This window comes from Hyperoodon ampullatus (assembly GCF_949752795.1).
Source record: "Hyperoodon ampullatus genome assembly, chromosome: 2".
In the NCBI taxonomy this organism is placed as follows: Eukaryota; Metazoa; Chordata; class Mammalia; order Artiodactyla; family Ziphiidae; genus Hyperoodon; species Hyperoodon ampullatus.
The window spans coordinates 7,947,514-7,966,752 of NC_136915.1; the positions used below are offsets into that span (position 1 = coordinate 7,947,514).

Sequence of the window (19,239 nt, forward strand, 5' to 3'; positions counted from 1 at the left end):
CACACTGGAGTTTGGGGACACCGGGGTGAGAGAGCTACAAGATTCCTGCCAGCCTGGTTCATCCAAAGCTACCGAGTGACCTGTTTTGGTAGAGTTGGGATTAAGGCCCAGGTCTCAGTGCAGGGCTCGCGGTGGCAGTCAGCTCCTGCTTTCTGGCTTGCCTGGCTTATCAGTTCACATCTCCCTACTCACTTTCCCATTCAGGAAGTGCTGAGGGCAGCTGGGCACCTCGCTTACAGCTTTAAAATAAATATTAGGCTTGCTTACAGCTATACATTTCTGCATGCAGCAGAAGGAAGAAGAAGTGAAGGACGGAACACATGGGGCAGGGACCTCCCTTGCCCACAGGAGGAAGTTCTGTGCTAAGCTTGGCCCCCCCTGGGTATCTGTGCAGTGAGTCATCCACAGCTCATGAGTGTCGGGCCAGGCAATGGGAGCATAAAAAAGAAAAGAAAAACTATACCCTCAGGAGTGTAAGGTCTGGCTGGTGCAAAACAGGCAAATGTGGAAGCAACTCAAGGAAAAGAAGAAATTGCATAAAGAATGTCTCTAGTAGAGAAACCCTAATGTAGAATACTTACATACTAGATAAAGTGGACTGTGATAGCGCTTTTAAATTTCAGAGTGAGATTCCACAATTGCACTTAAAAAATATTGTGATTTAATTAACACACAAAAAAGGCAAAAAACCCGGCTATAGTGGGACATTTGCTTACATGGAAGTTATAACAGTATCTGTTAAAACCTATGTTACAAAGTAACCTGTGCAATTGGTGCGATGGAAATAACCTTGGCCTTGAATCGGTCACAACTGGGCCACTAACTAGCCGTTAACTAGCTGCAGTGACTCTAGTAATGTAACATCTGTTGAGCCCTTCTATGTGTGAGGCACTGTTAGGTGACATGAAGCATTCACAGAAAGTAAAAACCCTAAAGCGCACCGGAGGAGCTAAGCCTTGTTCACAAGCATCTGCACCGGAGGCGGCAGGGTTCAGGGCTGAGAGTTACGATGCCTCGTGCACTGTGGACCGTGCACGTGGGAGATGCGTATTTAATGCCCTGGACCGCCATTCACCAGCACGTCGCCTCTAGTTCCTCAGCTGTACGGGAAGGGGTTCAGTGACACGATCTCCAAAGCCGGGCCACATCGCGCCCCAGCAAGGACATTCCCCGCCTGCTGTCTCTGCGCCTGTTTCTCCACCTGCAAAAACGTCTCCCACACAAGGTCGTGGTGAGGAGCAGCATTTCCTGGCACCCATCACACGTGCCCACGGACAAGAATACACCTCGGACCCTGCCCGGGTGGGGCAATTTCACGCGTCAACCCCAGAGTGCACCGCAGCGACGGGAGGAAGGAGTGATGGACCCTTGGACAACAGGCGTCCAAGCGCCCGCTACACTAGAAAGCGCGGCCCGACGTGAGCCACCACCCTTCCGCACCGATCCGCGGAGCACAGCCCAGGACCTATGTGTCCTTTGCCCCGAGCCAAAGCCCGATCCCTCCGCCTTTCCCCGCGTCCCGCGCCTGCGCCGCGCCCCCGCGCTCTGTGGGGAGATGGCATCGATGTGCTCGGCGCTCTCCTGAGCCAGCCCTAGGAGTGGGCGGGTCCATTTGCCTCAGGTGGTCTAACAGGCGCCGGGGCGGACCAATGGCGTGGCTACGTGGCTCCGCCCCTTCCTTGCGATTGGCCGGCGCTGGAAAGCCGCGGCCTGGGCCTCGGGAGGCGAGCCGGAGAGGGATTCAGTCCCGGTCGTCCGCGCCGCACATTCGCTGCTCGCCGGCTCTCCTCGGTCCGCCCGCTTTGCCGCCGCCGCCGCCGTTGCCGCCGCCGCCATGGCCCAGTGAGTGAGCGCCCGCGGGCGGCCGGGGAACTTTCCGAGGGCCGACGCGGAGGCCGGAGTCGCCCCAGACGTCCCCTCGCGCCGGGGGTCGCCTGAGCCCGGCCTCGTGGCGCCCGGAGCCCCGGCCCTCCAGGGAGCCGCCAGACCCCGAGCCAGCCCCGCGGCCTCGCCTTTCCTCGGACCCAGCCTCTCTGCCCCTCGCGGCGGCGCAGGCGGATCCGGTTCCTAGGAAGGGCGGGAGGGGAGGGGACAGGCGTGGCCGCGGGAGGCCCTGGCGGCTGGACGGCCCGGCTGTGGGAGACGGGAGGCCTGGAATGAGTCGTCCGCAGCTCGGCTAGAGCGCAGAAGAGGCTTCGTGCCGTGGACCCCTCCTGCGGGCATGTTTGCTTGGCCCAGGAGAACATGAGGACCCGTTAAGTGGCAGAGCGGGGTGGCCCGCCTCGAGTTTCACGGAAGGCTGCAAGCCCGGGGTCTAAAGTGCAAAAGGGAGTAGGGGGTTAGAGGAAAGTTAAGACGAGTTATCACTCACAGCAAAAGCCAGAAAGCTCTGGGTCTCTGACTTGGAATGAATTAAGTGCAACTGACAGTTTCCTTTGTTCCTTTTCCCGTCTTTCAGAGCTGATATTGCCCTGATTGGACTGGCTGTCATGGGCCAGAACTTAATTTTGAACATGAACGACCACGGCTTTGTGGTAAGTTAGGAGGGGCACACTCTTCCCTTACGGGTTCTTGTTGCCTTGGTCTGCGTGCTGGTGACCGTTCTGATTCCGAAGAACCCATATAACCTGGAACATGGTTCTCTTTATATGTGCTCTGTTGCTGCTTAGGACATTTTTGTAAGAGATCGAGAAGCACCACTTACCTGTGGGTGTGGGAGGGGCAGCTCCACAATTCTCTGCGGAAGGAGAGTCCTGCTAAATGTATCTGCAGGTTCTGTCAGTTCTGCAGCCTTGAATAAACCTGTTGGTATCCTAAGGAGGAGAAATCCCGCTGGGAGTATAGATTTCTGACTTTATTGCCTAATGGGATCTGGTGAAACGTTCGGGTGTGAATACTAAACTGGCTTAGATACAGGATTATCAGTGACAGAAGATAACAGTCTGGGACTAGCTTGTTCCCAGATTTGAGTCCTAACCAAATAGCAACAGCCTCTATCTAGCCTGATAAGTTTTGGGCAGTTGACATTATCCTATATTCAGTTCTTTGCCTTTTCATCCTATTAAAATTAACTTTACGGTGATCAGTCAGCACTTGGGTGGGGAAAAGGTAGAATCAGGGTCCTACCTCCCCAAAACCTTGGGCTGCATAGAAATTCCATTGTCAGTTGGTCCTCAGTCTGAAGGTCTTGTACGTCCCAGATCTCCTGATCAGGCCTTTTGTCCTTCTAGGTCTGTGCTTTTAATAGGACAGTCTCCAAAGTTGATGATTTCTTGGCCAATGAGGCGAAGGGCACCAAGGTGGTTGGTGCTCACTCCCTGGAGGAGATGGTCTCCAAGCTGAAGAAACCTCGGCGGATCATTCTGCTTGTGAAGGCTGGTCAGGCCGTCGATGATTTCATTAAAAAACTGGTGAGGCCAGCTCTCTCCCCACTGCTACTCGTGTGACAGAACGTCTCTCATTCCCTTCCTTTAGCTATTTCACTTTTTTTTTTTTTTTGTGGCCGCGTCGGGTCTTAGTTGCGGCACGCGGGGTCTTCTGTTCTGGCACACAGGCTATAGAGCGTGCAGGCTTTGTTGCCTCGCGGTATGTGGGATCTTAGATCTCCGACCAGGGATCGAACCCGCATCCCCTGCATTGGAAGGCGGATTCTTAACCACTAGACCCCCAGGGGAGTCCCTCACTTCTTTTTGCTTAAGAAATTTTGTCCCTTTTCAGTTTCTGGATATGATCTGCTCAGTTCTGACAAAATGTTGCTTAGAAGTCTCAGTGTTGGGCTTCCCTGGTGGCGCAGTGGTTGGGAGTCCGCCTGCCGATGCAGGGGACACGGGTTCGTGCCCTGGTCCGGGAAGATCCCACATGCCGCGGAGTGGCTGGGCCCGTGAGCCACGGCCGCTGGGCCTGCGCGTCCGGAGCCTGTGCTCCGCAACGGGAGAGGCCACAACAGTGAGAGGCCCGTGTACCGCAAAAAAAAAAAAAAAAAAAAAGTCTCAGTGTTGGTTAACTTGACTGGCACCAATTAAGTAAAAACATACCCTCAAATGGTAATAATTCTTAGTATATAAAATTCTGAGGACAAGAGACACGTCCATAAGAATTCATTATCAACCAGAATAGAAACAGTAGTAATCTCAGTGAGCTCTATCTTTGGTATTCAAAAAAAAAACACTTATAGTTTTGATTGTATATTATGAATGTTTAGTGCTAGTCACTATCAAACCTTACTGTCCAAATTTAGAAATAGATTTCATTTTTCTCAGTATTCCTATAAAGCAACAATTCTCAAATTGTTGTATCATTTAATATAAATGACAAGAGATCCCCTTAGGGAGTCCTAGCAAATGTATCTTTTTTTGGAAGAAGAAAGTAGGCACCTGGGTGGTGCTGGCCGTGCTGTGGTAAGTGGCTGCCTCAGTGCAGTTCTGGTCCCTGATCATCAGCTGAGGGGGCGTTTGCGTCACAGAGGTGCTGATCTTTGTTCTTTGACACATTGTAGTCTGACCCCTTATTTAGGCTTTCCACCACCTCAGGGCCAGGGGATAGTGGACCCATTTGTTCGTGGTCACCACCATCTGTACTCTCCCCAACTTGTTCTCACCGGAGGCCTGATGGCCACTCCTCCACTGGGGTGTCTGTGGGAGAGGAGGGGCCGAAGGGACAGCTGCCTTTTCCCCAGGGAGCATGCCCGGCAGCTTCTGGTCAAAGCACTGTTGCTATAAGCTTCTGGGGGGACGCCTCTAGGGCCCCTTTCCTCAACATACCTCTGGGGGAAGATCACTGTATTAACCAGGAGGGTTGCCCCCACCATCAGTAAACGGAGACAACCTCATTGCCAGCGCCCTGCAAAGACATTTTTCATCTTCACCAAGAACTTTATTGAACAACGTATTCATCAATCGAAAGAACTTTTTGGCCAACCCCATAGATACTGAAAAACAGTTCTACAGTATCAGCTCTGAAAAAACCAAGGCATTAGCTATTTGGAAGTGTTGTAACAATAAACAAAGGAAAGGGATGAACATTCCTTTCCCAGAGGAGTAATGTTACCAGTGGGGTTGTTTCTACAGGGAGAGGAATTTGTAACCAGTATGCTACTGTTAAAAAAAAAAAAAGACCTAGAAAGGAAGAACTTGTGATAAAGCACACACCACACTTTGTGTAGTAAGATGCCAAGCTGCCTATGGTCAGCTACAGACAGAATGGACTGAAAAATGGTAGAGTACTCTTCAGCATAGGACAATATTAAGTAATGTTACCCGGAGCCTTGTTGGGGAAGATTGAATAATGAATACAGTGATAAAGCCAACCTGACTGGTGTGGCGTAGGAAGATACTCTCGTTCAAGGCTTGGTCTCCTGCTGCCATCTCCAAGTGGTGGTGATCAAATTGTTTATCCATACACAAAACCATTTGATATTTACTGGACCCCTACTCTGTTCTAGGCAGAGATTTTATAGCTCTTTTAGAGCTAATCCAATCTAGGAATAAATAGCAGGCAGGTGGTACACATTGGAAACACAAAATTTTCCAAGTAGGTTTTGTTGTAAAAATCTTAGTTAGGGCTTCCCTGGTGGCGCAGTGGTTGAGAGTCCGCCTGCCGATGCAGGGGACACGGGTTCGTGCCCCGGTCCGAGGCACGTGCTGCGGAGCGGCTGGGCCCGTGAGCCATGGCCACTGAGCCTGCACGTCCGGAGCCTGTGCTCCGCAACGGGAGAGGCCACAACAGTGAGAGGCCCGCATACTGCAAAAAAAAAAAAAAAAAAAAAATCTTAGTTAAAAAATTATTTCGGTTGTGGAGAGTTCTGACTGGGTTTGCTAGCCCTGAGCTTTTAAATAGGGTCTAGCTCTAGCCCCAGAGAGGATTGTTGAAGATTAAATAATATATGTATACTTTCAGACAGGGTTTATTTGGGATAAATTCTTGTTTGCTTTAATTGGTCAAGCTATGTTTATTTTTATCTTTCATTTTTTTGGTCCACCTTAATGCTGGTGTCTGGTTACAGGTACCCTTGTTGGACACTGGTGACATCATCATTGATGGAGGAAATTCTGAATATAGGGATACCACGGTAAGCATTCTTCAGTCCACATTCTTCCAGGTTCTGAGAACATTCTAGAAGAAAGTACCAGCATTGTACATGTGACAGAAGAGTAGATGTCTTTCTGTGGTGCTCTTTTGGGATTGGCCATCAAGACATACCTGATGGATGAGGTTCTCATTGGTCACACACGTAACTCAAAAGAATGACTGCTGCTTAGGTATGGCAGGCTGGGCGTTTGTGCTTAATCTTCCCTTCCTGTCCCGCCACTCCGTGATACATCAGTGTGCAATGTGGGTGAGCACCACCATGCTGATGGTCTCGTGTGCTGGGAGAAGTCCCTGTATCATCTAAGTGTCAAATAGTCATAAATCATGCTTGTATTAAACCAACTCTTCATTGAGTCTTATTGTACAAGGTCTTTTCCTGTAAAATGAGAATGTATGTTTAGCTTTATTATTTCCCTTTGAGGACAGGGTAGCCATCTTAAACTTCCCAAACAGGGGATTAGTAAGTCAGAAAGGGGATTAAATTTCTTGAATGACCAGGTTATTCATTGATCCTTGGGTCATTTAAGTCAAATGTGGGATCTCCATACCTGTCTTGTACCTCTTCTCATTCAGTGGGAGAACCTGATTTTAGGGAAGCATGACGAACTTCTTTTTCTCTCATGTAGAGACGGTGTCGAGACCTCAAGGCCAAGGGAATCCTGTTTGTGGGGAGTGGAGTTAGTGGCGGAGAGGATGGTGCCCGGTATGGCCCATCTCTTATGCCAGGAGGGAACAAAGAGGCTTGGTGAGTACCAAAGTCACCCCCCTTGCGTCGACACGGGGAGCCTGAACCTTGAGAACGGGAGAGCTGTGAGCAGTTCTGCCACCCGATCTCCTCTGTGCAGTCTGAGTGTTGGAGATGGGAGATGATGGAAATACTTCTTTCATGTATACATTTTGTTGCTTTGACATAACGCGTGTGCGTGTTCCTCCTTTCCTTTTTTCTTCTGTTATTTCCTCTAGTACCAGTAATGGAAGTTCTAAACAGGCTTCAAGGGTTCAGAGGCTTTAATGAGGCAGCTCAGATAATGTCCTGTGCACTATCTGGACTTAGGAGTAAGGTCTGCCTCTTCAACTCATATATGGTGTATTTAATCATTGTGAGTAACGGCAAAATCAGACAGGGCCTCTTCGTCCCGGGAATAAGGTGGAAAATTTTTATTTGACTGGGGAAAAGACGAATTTTACACTGCTCACTGTGCTGTGTATAAGAGGAAGTATTGGCCGCAGAAGGGGGGATGCTTTGGTGATGATGTAGCAGGAGGACTGTATAAGGCATAGGCTGTGGGTGATGAGCAGGACAGAGGATTAAAATGAAAAGATGCAAGTAATTAATTATACATAATGTAGACTGAAGGAAACACCGCTGCTGAGACTGCAGGAAGAGAGAAAGCCAGATAGAGGATGATAGAGGGACGGAGAAGAAGAGAAAGAAATAGAAAAGGAAGGATCCTTGTGAGGGAGACGTGGGAAGGTAACGCGCTTTTCCGAGTGAGTTGGTTTCCGAATATTCTAGACTTATATTAGGCATTAAAGTAAGGAGTGATCAAACCTAATCCCCAGGGCTTCCCTGGTGGCGCAGTGGTTGAGAATCCACCTGCCGATGCAGGGCACATCGGTTCGTGCCCCGGTCTGGGAAGATCCCACATGCCGCGGAGCGGCTGGGCCCGTGAGCCATGGCTGCTGAGCCTGCGCGTCCGGAGCCTGTGCTCCGCAACGGGAGAGGCCACAACAGTGAGAAGCCCGCGTACCGCAAAAAAAAAAAAAAAAAAAAAAAAAAAAGTCAAACCTAATCCCCAAAGGTGAGGGGTTGACTGGGGAAGATTAGTCTTTTAATTACCTCCCTAATGATTAAGTCTGGGGAGTTCTCTTCAGTATGTTAAAGTCTAGAAATAGAGGCCTTCCTGCTTCTCAAAAACTTAAAAATATTTATTTTGGGGTACCGCTAAGTGGGCTGTTACAAATGCAGACAATACACATGAAAAAGTCTGATATACAGAGGTGCTCTAGTTCTCGTTAATACATTTTCTCACACTGACCTGTTAGAAGCAGAAATGGTACTTTGACCTGAAACAATCAGTCAAAGTTCAGGGAAGCTCTAAAAGCTTAAGATGTAGCTACCCTAGCCCCCTCCTCCTGAGCGTTCACTTGGCAGCCCTGTCAAGTTTTGTGTCTTTACCAAAACCCTTTTGTGAAGAAGGCTTTATTGGTCAAAAGTGAGGAGAAAGTAGGGAACAGCGTCAGGAGTTACTCTGTGTGCCTAGGGGAGGTGGGGAAGGAATGAAGAACAGTTGCTTTTTCTCTGGATGATAAGGAATGTAGCTCTTGGGAATGTTGCATGGCTCTTACTGTCTAGAATCCTGCTGTGCTTGATAACATGCATCCAGACTAATAGAAGCAGTCGCTACAGGAACAGCTTGGAATCACAGCTTCTTCTGATAGTGCAATAGAAATTTCTTCTGGGGCTTCGCTGACCCTCTTACCCAGCCTTTTTGTCTCCTGTCTCAAATGAGATAGTCCGCAGCCTCTGACTGATTTACCTTGAGGACTTAGCTTATTCATTACTTTTTTGTGGGCACTCCACCACCCACTAGAAAGGAAACAATTGGGGGGCGGAGGGGAGTCCTTGAGAATTTCGTGGAGACCCAGGCCTCCCCTTGTCAGCAGCTGAACCACCCACTTCCTTCCTACAGGCCCCACATCAAGGCCATCTTCCAGGGCATCGCCGCAAAAGTGGGAACTGGAGAACCCTGCTGTGACTGGGTACGTTGTGGGCCCCCCTGAAGCCTGTTGGCGCCACGGGCATCAACATGACCAGGGGCAGAGCAAGGATCACCATGGTCCCAGCGGTTTGCTTTGTGACATAAGCTCGTCAGTGTTTACGTCGCTAGCACAGCCGATGCCGAAAATGCATCAATTGTACATGTCCTTGTATCTTCATTGGAGGTTGATATTAAAAGCAGCCCTTGTCAATACATCTAAACTATGGATTCCTTAAAAAAGGAACAGGAAGGATGAGGTGAAGTAAGATTTTCTTCGCCATGTTACTTCATGGCTAAAGAGAGGATGTCGAGGGAGTTGCCTGGTGGTCCAGTGGTTAGGACTCTGCACTCTCACCGCCGTGGCCTGGGTTCAATCCCTGCTTGAGGAACTAAGATCCTGCAAGCCGCATGGCGTGGCCAAAAAAAAACACAAAGAAAAGAAAAAGAAAGAAAGAATGTTAAGGGGGTAGGGGAGGACAAAAAAAGAGAGAGAGAATGTCAGAATCAAAAGTGGAGTTTGCTCCCTGGGGTAGGTGTTCTGTGCTTAGAACAGAGTAAGCTGCAGCTCTTTGCCCTCACTGAATGTAAAGGAGGCCGAGGCACATTCTTTCCCTTCCTATATTTTGTGTTGCTGGTAAAATAAATTTTATCCCTTGTTACAGCCTTAGTCCATCCCATAGATGAAAAAAAAAACCACTAGGCAGGGGAGACCTGAGTTGTCTTTCTGGCTCTTCACTGACTAGCAGTGTGACATTAGGCAAGTCATTTTCTTCCATGGGCTTCAGTTTTCTCACCTGTCAAACGTGGGGGTTGGACTGGATGACCTCCAGGTTCTCTTTAGCTCCTGATCCCCTTGAATTTTATTCTACGTGCCATTTTTATGATGTTAGTTTTGTTTTATATGAGATAAAAGGTAGAGAAGAAATGAGGACTTGGGCCCACGGGGGATGAGGGGAGCCCTCCCCCCGGGCCTGACAGCGCCTGGTGACTAAACCGCTCCTTACATTTTGACCAGTGGTCACTGAGTTCAGTCAGAACCTGCTTAGTGCTGAGAGACGCTGGTGCTGTGATTTAGAAGACTGAGTAATTGTCTCACTAGTGTGAAGGATTGGGAAGGGAGCTTTTGTTCCTTGACAATACACTGCTGCGGTAAAAAAAAAAAAAAAAAAAAGCACAGTGACAGTAACTTCTTTTTAGATACATTTAGGACATAATCATGAGGAAATTAACAGTACTTGCCTGTGTATCTTGATCAACTCCTGTTGACTTTCCATAACCCCAAGCCTTACTCTTAGGTTACTGAAAAGAAAAAACTGGTATAGATACTAAAAGCAGGCACCCCTTAGCTCAGTTTTGAAGTTACAGGAAGGAAGAGGTGAAGCAAGGTGTTATTGGCCATGTTACTTCATGGCCAAAGGAAGTGTCCAAATCAGAATGGGGGACGGAGGAAGTCTCTATGTCAGGGTGGCAGTGTGACAGCATCCACCCCAGCAGTGCTGCCAGCACTGGTCCACCGGCAGGCATATCCCTGTCGTGGTGACGGGAGTGTCTGACTGCAGAACTCTCCTTGTTCTGACTCCTTGCCCTCCAACCAGTTTTCAGATAATCTGGCTTCCCAAGTAGCTTGTCCACAGGGACAGAATGTGTTGATCAGACTAACACTTGTAACCATTAAGATACATAGTTAAATTTCTCATCATAAATTTACAGCATATCCCTGTCGTGGTGACGGGAGTGTCTGACTGCAGAACTCTCCTTGTTCTGACTCCTTGCCCTCCAACCAGTTTTCAGATAATCTGGCTTCCCAAGTAGCTTGTCCACAGGGACAGAATGTGTTGATCAGACTAACACTTGTAACCATTAAGATACATAGTTAAATTTCTCATCATAAATTTACAGACTGGTATTCTGATTGTATACATCTTGCCAGCATTATTAGAAATCAGTACCTTGTCAGTTGTGGGACCCTGGCAAGAACACATCTCTGGGCTTACAAGGTTGAGGGCAGACCTTGCATCTGAGGTCATTTTATCTCTCTGTGGCCATTACAACTACAGTACATTTATATATTGTTTAAAGTACAAGTGATTTAATTAGCCAGCTTCTTTTCACCTGCGGTTGCTAGAAAAATCACTTCAGGAAAAAGAAGACTCCTTTTACTTGTGGGAGGGGGCTGGGGAGTGGGGAGTTACTTTTAATAACAATGAGAAAGAATGGAAAATGTAGGCTAAAGACCTGTGGGTACTTAACAGTGAATTTGGGGATTTTGAAAAACCTTTAAAGGAATGAATTTGGAGTTAGTTTACAATAGCATTGTGCTGGACTGAGGCTTGTGTTGGGTTGTTACATGATGATTCTTCTTTTGAAAATACTGTAAGTATTTGTTCGTATTTGTTATTTTTTGTATGGGGAGGGAGCCTTGCCAAAGAACTGGATGTGGGCCTCTCTGGTGTATTTCCTGGCTCCCTGAAAGCCTCTTGGCGCTTGTGGCTCTAACAGGTGGGGGACGAGGGGGCAGGACACTTTGTGAAGATGGTGCACAACGGGATAGAGTACGGAGACATGCAGCTCATCTGCGAGGCCTACCACCTGATGAAAGACGTCCTGGGCATGGAGCACAAGGAGATGGCAAAGGTGAGTCCCGGGCCCTGGGCGGGGAGCGCTGCTCAGGTGAGAAGGCTTTGCTGGTGATGATAAGTCCTTCCTCATTCTTTTTCCCTTGGTCATTCTGGTGGCCTGGATGGACTCAGCCTAATCTAAGGGAAGCTCTCAGTAACAGGACCATAAAATCTGATAGCCAGTCACTAAGCCAGAAGTTCCCAGAGACTCTTGGTGTAATCATCTCTCCCACTCAGGGACCCTGACTGTGTGTCAGGCCTGTGTCACTTAACTGCCTGGTCTCATTTGATCCTCCGTTGGTACCATGTAGGAGGTGCAGTAGAAGCTCGCTTTTCTGATCCAGGTGGGACTGGCTGTTAGACAGCTATTCCAAAAAAAGGTAGTCAAAGTTGGGAAACATAAGCGTTTCCCCCAACATTTTATTATGAAAATGTTCAAACATACAACAAAATGGAAAGAATTGGACAGTGATCGGTTACATACACACAACCTAGATTCTACCATTAACATTGTACTCTGCTTACTTTGTCGAATATCTGTCCATCCCTCTATTAGTTTTATCTTTTTTTTTTTTTTTTTTTTTGCGGTACGCGGGCTTCTCACTGTTGTGGCCTCTCCCGTTGCGGAGCACAGGCTCCGGACGCTCAGGCTCAGCGGCCATGGCTCATGGGCCCAGCCGCTCCGCGGCACGTGGGATCCTCCCAGACCGGGGCACGAACCCGTGTCCCCTGCATCGGCAGGCAGACTCTCAACCACTGTGCCACCAGGGAAGCCCTAGTTTTATCTTTTTTTTTTTTTTTTTTTTTTTCCGTATGTGGGCTTCTCACTGTTGTGGCCTCTCCCGTTGCGGAGCACAGGCTCCGGACGCGCAGGCTCAACGGCCATGGCTCACGGGCCCAGCCGCTCCGCGGCATGTGGGATCTTCCCAGACCGGGGCACGAACCCGTGTCCCCTGCATCGGCAGGCGGACTCTCAACCACTGCGCCACCAGGAAAGCCCGAGTTTTATCTTTTTTAAAAACTACACTTCCAAGTAAACTGCAGACATTTGTACTGTTTTCTCTAAATACTTCAGCATCATTAACTAGGCAAACATTTATTTTAACTAAAAATATAGGAAGGTACGTTCAATCACCCATCATTTCATGGAGAGCCAGGTCCTTTTTCTTTGAAGTGTGGCTTTGCTGATTAGCATTCTAATCAACTTTCTTATCATCTAGAGTTTGTAGTTTCAGTTATTTCAAGTGGAACATGATTTAAAGACACTTTCAAGGCACACAGTGCAGAATCCTTCCAGATTTTTTACATTCTTTTCCCTCCTAATTTTAAAATTTGTGTTGGGAATTCCCTGGCAGTCCAGTGGTTAGGACTCTGCACTCTCACTGCCAAGGGCCTGGGTTCAACCCCTGGTTGGGGAACTAAGATCCCACAAGCCATGTGGTGTGGCCCAAAAAAAAAAAAAAAAAGTGTGTCATCCCCACTTGTTTTGTTTCACTAACTTGCCTTTATTGTTCTTTCCAAAACAGTTTGACTTAGTTTTCATAGAAACATTGCTTTTCTTTTTGTGTTCATATTTAATTGGTTTACATAATATGAGTGCCAGGCACTGTTGTATGCTGGGGATATATTAGTGGAAAAAACAAAGTCCCTGCCCTCATGGACCTTGGAAAGACAGACAGTAATGACTGAATATATAAAACTTGTTCGTGATCACTATTATAAAGAAAAGTAAACGGGAGGAAGAGGCTGCTCTAGATCAGGTGATCAAGGAAAGTGTACGAAAACCCAAGTGAGGTGAGGGGACACCGGGCTCTGAGGAAAGCACTGGCCTGATGACCAGAAAATCAGCATGAACAGGTTGAAATCAGAAGCAGCTGACTCTTGGTTAGCATAAAACTCAGCTGGTGGCAGAAGTGTTCGGGTGTCCTGCAGAGGAGCCTGGAAGCCTCAGGTTCTGAGCAGATTGTGAGCATCGGTCAATATTTACACGGGAAAGGGATGAATCAGTTAAGGGAGCATCTGCGGTATAATCGTAGGTTCTCCCACATTGTTTTCTTTCACATCCTGCACACAGGCCTTTGAGGAATGGAATAAGACAGAGCTGGACTCATTCCTGATTGAGATCACAGCCAATATTCTCAGGTTCCAAGATACTGACGGCAAACACCTGCTGCCAAAGATCAGGGACAGCGCGGGGCAGAAGGGCACCGGGAAGTGGACCGCCATCTCTGCCCTGGAGTACGGCGTCCCCGTCACCCTCATCGGTAACGCTCAGCTTTGGGTTGAACCTTTTCCTCTCGCTGTTTTGACCCTGGTGTCTTTCTGGCAACTAAGAGTTACCAGATCCCTCAGAGAATCTGTTCCACCCTAGTCGGCTCTCCGAGCGCGGTCTGCGCTTCCTGCACTTGAGTAAGTTGACGGTGTGGGAGAGGCTGAAGCTGCTTTTGAATCTCGTCTTTATAATCCTTCTGTCAGGCATGTGAGCTTTGAGGTAAATTCAAAAGTTACTACCTGTCTTATCCAGTTCGACTTTGGGGGTCGTTTTAACATAAGTGATTAAATTATAGTCAGTGACGTAAGATCTTTCTAATAGGGAAGCTAACTGTAATGGAATTTTTCATACAGAAGTTCACAGAATAATAAAAGTATATGTACTCAACATTTATAACTATTTTGTTGAGGTTTTTTCCTCAGATATTTGAGGAATAAAATATTACCTAAGCATTTCCAGTCCTTTAATATTCTTTTCCTAAGTTCCTTCCCCTTTTTCTTTTAGAAGAAAACTACTGTCCTGAAGTCAGTGTATATCCTTCCCATCCATGTTTTTTATCTTATCTTAATGAGCTAAGCATCAAACTCAAAAAGTTGTAGAGAGAAGGAAATAATAAAAAGCGGAAATAAAACAAAAATAATAAGGGGATTAACAAAACTACATGATGGTTCTTTAAGAATAAAATAGATACATTCTGTCAAGATTGGAAAAGGAGAATGAAGGGAGGCTCCTGGTCTGCTTCATGAAGGCTGATCTTTGCTCCTGGCAGAATGGTTCCTCCTCCAGTAACAAAACAAGTTTTCTTGTTGGCTCTTCCAGACATAGGTTGCCTTTCCCTCCCTGGTCTCCTCCCGCCTTTGGTTTCCTGTTAATTATGCCTGACCCTGTTTACAGTGGACTGGGTAGTTGCAGGCACAGTAAGGAGGAAGCAGTTTGCTTAGTCCAGCTCTACAGAGAAGGAAGTTGACTGCTTTTTAGCTAATCTGAGTGCTACCCTGGGCGGGGGCCCAAGGGGACAGTAACTGGGAGCAGTTTATTCATCACTGCCTCAAAGAGTCCTGCTCGCTTGTTTCAGAGACTTTGTACCCTACCTTCCAGCTGATGGTAGTCAGCCTTCCTCCCTGGCTGCATGCCATTCTTGTTTGTTGAACTGATGGGGAAGTGAGTCTTCCAGCTAATCTTTAGTTAACCCCGAGGGTTATGCCACACTCGCCTCTTCCTGCCTTTTGTCTTCTGAAGCTTCCGCCTAGGAATGCTAAGTCATCCTGTGTGTGCGCTGCAGGAGCCCAGAGAGCCGGGTAAGGACAAGGACAGGGAGATACCTGCTCTCAAGTTTATGGCCAGAACCCTTTCCTCAGAAATAAAGTCCTCTGTTAGTTCCCAAAGGTTTTACTTCATTCTGTCTATTGCGGGAAAAAATGGTTAATTTATTCTAATTATATAAAGTGTCAATTGGGCAAGCATTTATAAGTGATAATTTTTAAGATACTAATATCTTAATATTAAAATACCATATTGGGGACTTGCCTGGCGGTCCAGTGGTTAAGAATCCGCCTTCCAGTACAGGGACGCGGGTCCGAGCCCTGGTCGGGGAACTAAGATCCCACATGCCGCACAGCACAGCCCCCCCAAAAAACAAAAAAAACATATTGAAATATTTTTTATTCAAATGAAGTAAAATTGTGAAACTGTAATGGTGACCATGGACATAGCAAAAACTAAACTGTAAGAATTAGAAAATGGAGTTTTTTGAAGGGTGAAGTCTCGGTGTACTCATTGTTTCAAAGTGATGAGTATTAGTGCTTCGAAAGAAAAGAAATGAAGCCTTTGGTGACCATTTATAAATTAAAGTCCTTGCAAATGCAACTGAAATTTTACTGGAGGACCAACACTGAGTAATTCTTAATAATAGTGGTTTTGCTCTTTGTTTTTTCCCCTTAAAATTCCCCTTTGAAGTTCATGGTGATCTTTGAGGTTGAATACGTGTATTTATGTTGGAAGACTGACTTGGAGTTTTCATTTTCAAATTAACCGTTAGAGCTTTTTAGGAAAGTTCTTTCTGATCTAGGTTAGCTTTTGTGGCCGAAGGTTGAGACCTTGAGCTCGCGGTAAAACTGGAAATCGTGCTCCATTGCTCTTTTCCCTCAGCTTCTCTGGCTCGTGTGTGCTTCTCCTCGGGTTCTGTGTGTGACTTGTGGTGACTTGTCATCTCCCCCCTCCCCCCACGTAGGAGAAGCGGTCTTTGCTCGATGCTTATCATCTCTGAAGGACGAGAGGATTCAAGCCAGCCAAAAGCTGAAGGGGCCTCAAAAGGTCCAGTTCGAAGGAGATAAGAAATCATTCCTGGAGGACATTCGAAAGGTGGGGTGCCGCCCCGCAGTGGCAGCGGGGTGGGACTGGTGGGGAGAACACCCCGAGGCCACGGGGAGGACGTGGGGTGTGTCCACGCTTGCCCGTTGATCTGAGTTGCAGCCTTTCCTAAACTGTGTCCTCGTTAGAGCTGCACTGCGGGGCGGGGGGCAGGGGGGGGATTAGGCAGCCCTGGGCCAGCCGCAGTTCTGATGAGTCTTTGTGCCCTCCTTTAGGCCCTCTATGCTTCCAAGATCATCTCTTATGCTCAGGGCTTTATGCTGCTAAGACAGGCAGCCACTGAATTTGGCTGGACCCTCAACTATGGTGGCATTGCCCTGATGTGGAGGGGGGGCTGCATCATCAGGAGGTGAGTGGTCGGGGGACCTGTCACCTGCCGTGCGGGAGCGCCGTGGTATTAGGGCGCTCTCGGGGACGGTTTCCCGGGAACTGGTACAGTGAGTCCTCTCGCTGGGACGCTGGCGACCAGGCAGGTTTAGGTGTCACATCTCACTTTCTTCCTGCACGTCAGTTATTCTAACTCGAGTGTCCACCCTACCCCGTCTAAAGTAGTTCTGTGAGCACGGTTGTGCCCTCGGCCCTCACCTCTCGGGACCTGGGCTGTCTGTATTCACGGCACGTACAGCAAGCTGGTGGGGATGGGGGGACAGGTGCCTTCGTACCTCGCGAGGGTATCTGTCAGCTTCCAACTTACTTCCCCTGCTTTCTGCCAGGCGTTCAGCCCACTAGTTAAGATTCACTGATTTTTTTCCCTCTTGATTATTTCAGTGTATTCCTAGGAAAGATAAAAGATGCGTTTGATCAAAACCCAGGACTTCAGAACCTACTACTAGATGACTTCTTTAAGTCAGCTGTGGATAACTGCCAGGTATGTGGCCCAGAGCTGGGTGGTACGGGAATTCTGTCTCAGTGGGTTTTGCTCTGGGGGTGTCTGCTTTTTCATTTATGCATGAAAATCTGTTGCCTTTTCTGTGAGCTAATCACTAGTCTTTGGCTTTGCTTTTTTGCTCAGGACTCCTGGCGGCGGGCAGTCAGTACTGGTGTGCAGACGGGCATCCCCATGCCCTGCTTCACCACTGCTCTTGCCTTCTACGATGGATACAGACACGAGATGCTGCCGGCCAACCTAATCCAGGTGAGCTTTTGGAGTAGGTGGTGAACATTAACCTGGGTGGTACCTGGGGTCACGTGCCTGCATCTGTCCTATAACCAACCCATTTCTTGTTTTCTAGGCTCAGCGCGATTACTTTGGGGCTCACACCTATGAACTCTTGGACAAACCGGGACAGTTTATCCACACCAACTGGACAGGCCATGGTGGCAGCGTGTCCTCATCTTCATACAACGCCTGATCAGATTCTGTTACGCGCCACGACTCCACAGACCGGTACATTCCACTTGCCACACAGCACTGCTTACATGGCCCTTTGCCCTACTTTCTGCTCAGATCTTTGAAAATAAAGTGTCGTAAGAGACTCCTCTGAAGAGTCAACCCCAGTTTGTTTGTAAAGCAGCTCTGTGAGGACCATCACGCCCTCTGCCCTCGCCTCTTGGGATGGAGCAGAAATGGAGCGTGTGCGCGACCTCGAGAGCCAGCTCCCTGAGGCAGTGTTTCCCGCGTGCTCTCCTCACGTAGGTGGGAAAGGTTTTTGTGGGATTTGATCAAACTGGAGGCTTTGTATCATGCAGCTGAATTCCCTTTTCCCTTTATTTAATAAAAATTTAAGAAAAAGAAAAGAAAAATCATATTTATGCTTCTTCTCCAGATTCTTAAATATTCTCATCTTATCCACACTGAGCCATATCCTCATTGGCAGAATGATGTGCACCCGGTTTCATTACATTTGAATTAGTTTATTTCCTTCCTTTATTTAGCCTTCTTAAATATTTTCCTCTTTGTTTTCTTTTAAAAAAAAAAGAAAAAAGAAAGAAAAGATCTCAATAATAGTACCAGGAACAGCAAAGTTAGGTAATGACTAACTCTGGAGGGAAGGGTGAGGAGAGGTAGTCAAGGGGTGGATGTACAGGCTTATGACTTTGGACAAATTATTTAATCTATCTGGCCTCAGTCTTCTCATTTGTAAAATGGGGATAATCATCGTACCAGCCTCCTTAAGGCTATTTTGAAGATTCACCTAGTAAAAACAGACCGACACTTGACACATAATAAGTACCTACTTAAGTGGTAATTATTATTATTACCACTTCAGGTGTGCCTGTCCCTGAAGCAGTGGCATTTCTGAGAGTTAGAAACCAAATGTTACTTCTCAGCACTCACTGGTGAATTAACTTTGGAAACCGGCCCTCAAAAAGTTCCCGGCGGGGCTCCTCTGTGTGCTCAAGTAAGGACAAACAGATCTTAACTGAATACACTACTGCCATAACACCTGCACCACCACCCTGCCAGGGGGTGGATCTTGGGGAAAAAAGGCAGATTCTGACTCAGCAGGTCTGGGGTGGGGCCCCACATTCTGTATCTCTAACGAGCAACCAGGTGAGGCCATTATGGCACAGGGCAAAATAAACGGAAGCTCCTTTATCGCTAAAAGAATATAACCGTCCTTTGCCTAGGTCCTTGACAGGGAGGTTTTTTTTACTATATATGATTTCATGCCTTTGGAATTTTACATCCCATGACTTATTTGAAAAATTAATGTCTGCCACACAGTGAATACTATTTAAGGTTGACTATTACCTACTTCCTGCTGAAGGTGAGGTGGTCAAACAATTCTGAAAGTGGATAGAGGTGGCCACGGATGGGTTCTGCCCCCAGCCAGGTCCTGTCCAGCCTAACTGCCACAGGGACAGTCTGGTGGCCATTCCAGCAAAGGGCCTCCCTTGGCAGAGACTGTGGGCCTATTATCTTTCTGCTTTCTTTCTGCTTCATTTGAGACACAGTGGAGTTAAGACATATGCATCAGGCAAGGAAGCAGACAGGACCTCTCAGCAGAGGCTTTAGGCAGGGGGTTTACAGGTGTTAACATTTCTTTGAGGCAGATGTGGAGCCATCTTTTTAGGAGGGGTAGAGAGACCGTCAGGATGTATATACTATGTTTAGTATGTATGTTAGCACAGACATGTTCGCTGTTATAGTAATAGATACGCTGTTCCAGTAACAAACCACCCCAAA

At 47.6% G+C, this 19,239-nt stretch overlaps 1 protein-coding gene across 1 annotated transcript; it reads left to right on the forward strand.

The window, feature by feature from the left end:
- The first annotated feature begins 1,694 nt into the window (after positions 1-1,694).
- On the forward strand, positions 1,695-17,838 carry PGD (phosphogluconate dehydrogenase). The gene is made up of 13 exons (XM_079696358.1): positions 1,695-1,842; positions 2,459-2,534; positions 3,231-3,410; positions 6,002-6,067; positions 6,714-6,832; positions 8,781-8,850; positions 11,349-11,483; positions 13,542-13,731; positions 15,970-16,100; positions 16,325-16,458; positions 16,878-16,977; positions 17,122-17,244; positions 17,342-17,838. The coding sequence occupies exons 1-13, from the start codon at positions 1,835-1,837 to the stop codon at positions 17,459-17,461; spliced, it is 1,452 nt and encodes a 483-aa protein (XP_079552484.1). The 5' UTR covers positions 1,695-1,834; the 3' UTR covers positions 17,462-17,838.
- The last annotated feature ends 1,401 nt before the right edge of the window (positions 17,839-19,239 follow it).